The sequence below is a fragment of the Rhagoletis zephyria genome, unplaced genomic scaffold (assembly GCF_001687245.7).
Source record: "Rhagoletis zephyria isolate East Lansing unplaced genomic scaffold, Rhagoletis_zephyria_1.1 Rzeph_scaffold_05144, whole genome shotgun sequence".
In the NCBI taxonomy this organism is placed as follows: Eukaryota; Metazoa; Arthropoda; class Insecta; order Diptera; family Tephritidae; genus Rhagoletis; species Rhagoletis zephyria.
In genome coordinates this window covers 39,869-44,702 of record NW_016162227.1, presented here as the reverse complement: position 1 = coordinate 44,702, position 4,834 = coordinate 39,869, and the positions used below count along the sequence as shown (strand labels likewise).

Here is a 4,834-nt window from a genome sequence, read left to right as displayed (position 1 = left end):
ATCTTGACACTCCTCATCGACAGTACTCAGCAACGGAGTCTCTCTCCCACCACAAATCAAACACCGAATTCGCACTCTTCATGTTACAACTGTAGTAGACGCCGCAAGGCTCCAACCCTTGCCTTGCGTGAGCGATTATACGATTCCATCCAAAAGCATCGCTGTGCCCAATCTGTCTAATATATAAAAACATACTTTCAGCTTAACTCTTCTTTGCTTTATGTAAAGTATTCTTAAATTTTATAAAATATCTTAGATTTCCTTGATTTCATAGCTTGTTATTCATATTAGTTTTGCTTTTATATAGCATTTAAGTCTTTGTTAAAAAAATTACGGAAACGCTGCTTTTATTTTACGACTTCTCTACACACAAGTATTGTTTTATATCAAATTATGGAATCAAATATTAGGTATTCATATCTAAATATGTACATTAGAGTCGTACAAAAAAAAATTCCGAGATAAGGTTGGATGCACCTTCGACAATTTTACGTTTCTAAGTATAAATTTAGAGGATGCTCCTGAAATGTTTATATTTTACTCAAGGAGTATATTGTACANTTCCGAGATAAGGTTGGATGCACCTTCGACAATTTTACGTTTCTAAGTATAAATTAAGAGGATGCTCCTGAAATGTTTATATTTTACTCAAGGAGTATATTGTACATATATGGACTAAACGATTGGTTAAGCAACCTAAGACTATTTCAAATTTAAATTAGATGAAAAAATATTTCCAGCTGCTGTTGTCATGGCAACACTAGCTTTCAGCCATCAATATTTTTGTCAGTTTCAATGAGATTCCGTTGCGCATTTCAAGGTCATTAAGCATCCGGTGTTGGTTAGAGCAGAAAATTGAAAGTCGGTACAGATATTACAAATACCAAAGAGAAAAAAGCAAGGGTCCCCCACCGTTTTCTACGATGACATTTTTCCCCATAAAAAACCTAGACCTCTCTGATATACATATATATGTATATATATTAGNTCCCCCACCGTTTTCTACGATGACATTTTTCATAAAAAACCTAGACCTCTCTGATATACATATATATGTATATATATTAGGGTAGTCCTTAAGTGTAGGAAGCAAATTTTTACACCAGATCCTAAGCATCAACCCCTCCGTTGCTGCTACTATAGTCGAAGATATCACATATAAATTTTGGCCCCGAATGGAGACGGCTAAGTCATGTCGCACAGGTTGCAAAGTTTTGAATCCTCTATGGAGACTCAAAAAATTAAAATTGCAATCGGCAAAAAAATTTACATGTGATACTTTCGACTTCCGTAGTATCGATTTTGGTGTTAAATGAAAAAAATATTTTTAATTTTTTGAGTCTCCAGAGAGGCACGCCTTTGCGACACGCCTTAACCGACTCCAGTCGTGACCATAATTATCACATATAAATTCTTCGACTATGGTAGTATCGATTTTGGGTATTAGATAAAAAAACTTAATTTTAATTTTTTGAGTCTCTACAGAAAAATCTGTGCGACACGCCTAAGGGTCTGATTATGCATACTTCGCATAACTTCGCACAGCCATTTGTACCAGTGCAATAAAAATGTAACTTAAGAAAACGTGAAGCAAAATCTAAACTCTACAGATACCTAAGTTTTTAAAAGTTCTGCTAATTTCTGGGTAATGGAATACATGCAAATTAGGCACAAAGNCATAATTATCACATATAAATTCTTCGACTATGGTAGTATCGATTTTGGGTATTAGATNATTGCAATCGGCAAAAAAATTTACATGTGATACTTTCGACTTTAGTGGTATCGATTTTGGTGTTAAATGAAAAAAATATTTTTAATTTTTTGAGTCGCCAGAGAGGCACGCCTTTGCGACACGCCTTAACCGACTCCAGTCGTGACCATAATTATCACATATAAATTCTTCGACTATGGTAGTATCGATTTTGGGTATTAGATAAAAAAACCTTAATTTTAATTTTTTGAGTCTCTACAGAAAAATCTGTGCGACACGCCTAAGGGTCTGATTATGCATACTTCGCATAACTTCGCACAGCCATTTGTACCAGTGCAATAAAAATGTAACTTAAGAAAACGTGAAGCAAAATCTAAACTCAACAGATACCTAAGTTTTTAAAAGTTCTGCTAATTTCTGGGTAATGGAATACATACAAATTAGGCACAAAGTACATACGAAATTACAGTTTGAAGTTTATGCGAAGTTGTGCGAAGTTATGCGAAGTATGCATAATCAGACCATTACGCGTCTCCAATCGGAACTAAAATTTAAGTGTGATATCTGTGATCGTGGTATTACCGATTGAGTGGTTTAGACTGAAAAAATCGTTCATTTGATTTTTTTTAAGGATCACCCTAACCTATATACATACATACTATATATACATATACATCAAAAAACAACATTGTTTAATAATTGTTAAATATCTCCNAAAAAAACTTAATTTTAATTTTTTGAGTCTCTACAGAAAAATCTAAACTGTGCGACACGCCTTAAGCGTCTCCAATCGGAACCAAAATTTAAGTGTGATATCTGTGATCGTGGTATTACCGATTGAGTGGTTGAGACTGAAAAAATCGTTCATTTGACTTTTTTAAGGATCACCCTAACCTATGTATATACATACATACTATATATACATACATATACATCAAAAAACAACATTGTTTAATAATTGTTAAATATCTCCCCAGCTTATGACATAACAAATTTCGCCTTTTGGCTTTTTTGTTAAGTTCCTCATAAAAAGTGAAAGGTTCACACTTCCCCCAAAGAAATGTATGTATGTATGTTGATTTTTTGATAAAGTTAGCTGAAAATAATTTGCAACCATAAATTGTATTTATGGGCCAATTTGAAAAAATCTCCAAGGCACTTCCGCAACTGCGCGCTTTGTAAGCGTTTTGTGGCTAAGCATAATCGCCAATGAGTGATAACAATACAGTTTTATATATATATAATTTTTTTTTCAATTTTTATTTTCATCTTGTTATATTTTTACCAATAAAAACAATAACAACATTAACAACGTCTACGAACTCACGTTGTTGCTCAACAGGTACATTACAACAAAATTTTAATTAAACGTTTACACTTAGACGGCTAGAAAGATGTGATTATGTATTTACATATGTATGTTTGGATATCACATTGTGAGTAGTTTTGGCAAATATGTAGGTGCTTGTGAAAAGACGGCGATGAAAGGCACATCACACGCAACTAACGGAACACCATCTTAAGTGTCCCTGGCACCTTTTCAGATGTGTGGGAGAATTAGTAAAAGTAGGTCGAAGCGAAGGAAGCGAGACAAGTAAACTATGAAATGTGCAGAGTACACGCCAGGCATTATTCAGTCTCAGTCAATTGTTTGTAAATGGCTGTACGCGCAGACACCAAATTAGATAGGCTCACTCCGCCGCTTGCGGTTAGTACAATATGTACAAATGATGTATGGCACTTGGTGCACTTAATCCCAGCCAGCGCTGCCGCCGGACACCCAGCCACCGCCGCCACCACCACCATAGCCGCCACCATAACTGCCACCATGGCCGCCTGCGCCACCTTCACTGATGACCTTGATGATTTTCACTTCGCCGCCAGCACCACCGTGATCACCATGACCACCGTGACCGCCGCCAATGAAGCCGTCATCAAAGCCACCGCCGCCATAACCTCCATGACCGCCACCGTAACCGCCACCATAGCCGCCATCCTCATGCACAACTTTGATGATTTTGACATCACCGCCATGACCGCCGCCGCCGCCGCCGCCATGACCGCCGCCGATGTATCCACCGTGTCCGCCATGTCCACCGTGGCCACCACCGCCGCCACCGCCGCCTCCGCCGCTAATGACTTTAACGATTTTAATTTCGCCACCGCTGCCATAGGCATCGAAACCACCGCCGCCATAACCGCCATGACCGCCACCGTAACCACCATCAAAACCGCCATGACCTCCATGACCGCCATGGCCGCCATCTCCGCCTTCACTAATGACCTTGATGATTTTCACGTCACCACCGTGACCACCGCCATGACCTCCGCCGCCGTGTCCACCATGACCATGGTCACCACCTCCATATGAGTAACCACCACCACCGCCGCCGCTGCCGCCTCCACCGATGCCCAGGAAACCCGCTTGGGCTGTGGCCACCACTGCTAACATGCAAACGAAAATCTAGAAGAAAAAAACAGGAAAACGGTGATTAAGTAGTAGTCCTTCAACGTTGAGCGTNCGCCCAGGAAACCCGCTTGGGCTGTGGCCACCACTGCTAACATGCAAACGAAAATCTAGAAGAAAAAAAAACAGGAAAACGGTGATTAAGTAGTAGTCCTTCAACGTTGAGCGTTTTTAAGTCTGCTTAAAAGGATTTCTGTGTGATGCTATACCTTCATTTTGTTGTAGGTTACGCTTAAATGTGCTACGTGTAAGTTAGTAGACGAAGTTAACCAAACACCAGTTGCGAAGAGAACTGACTAACTGATGACTTTCCAGTGTCATCCACCAACTTTATATACCATCAACGTGCAGTACTGTGCAGTGGTGCCCATAGCTGCGCTCCCCAAAGACGCTAAAAGCTATGAGAAAAAAAAAAATGAAAACGAAAGTGTTGGCTGCATGCGACCCGTCGTTTAAAACAAATTTGTTGATTAGACGGCATTTGAAATGCATAGACGCAAAAGTGACCGCGAAGATTATGTGTAGCAGAAAAGAAAGAAACACGATAAACAACCAAAAAATGGTCAAGCCAAATCCGCCAGCAGAGACTCTTTGTTTGTCTTTTTTTATTTTCATTTGACGCTTTAGCTTCTTTTTGTATTTTCAGATGAACT

General features: G+C 39.1%; 1 protein-coding gene across 1 annotated transcript; it reads right to left on the bottom strand.

Moving 5' to 3' along the window:
* Positions 1-3,464: 3,464 nt before the first annotated feature.
* On the bottom strand, positions 3,465-4,396 carry LOC108371678 (glycine-rich protein DOT1-like). The gene is made up of 2 exons (XM_017627283.1): positions 4,391-4,396; positions 3,465-4,178 (listed from the first exon to the last, which is right to left on the bottom strand). Exons 1-2 carry the CDS (start codon positions 4,394-4,396, stop codon positions 3,465-3,467), a joined length of 720 nt encoding a protein of 239 aa, XP_017482772.1.
* Between the last annotated feature and the right edge of the window lie 438 nt (positions 4,397-4,834).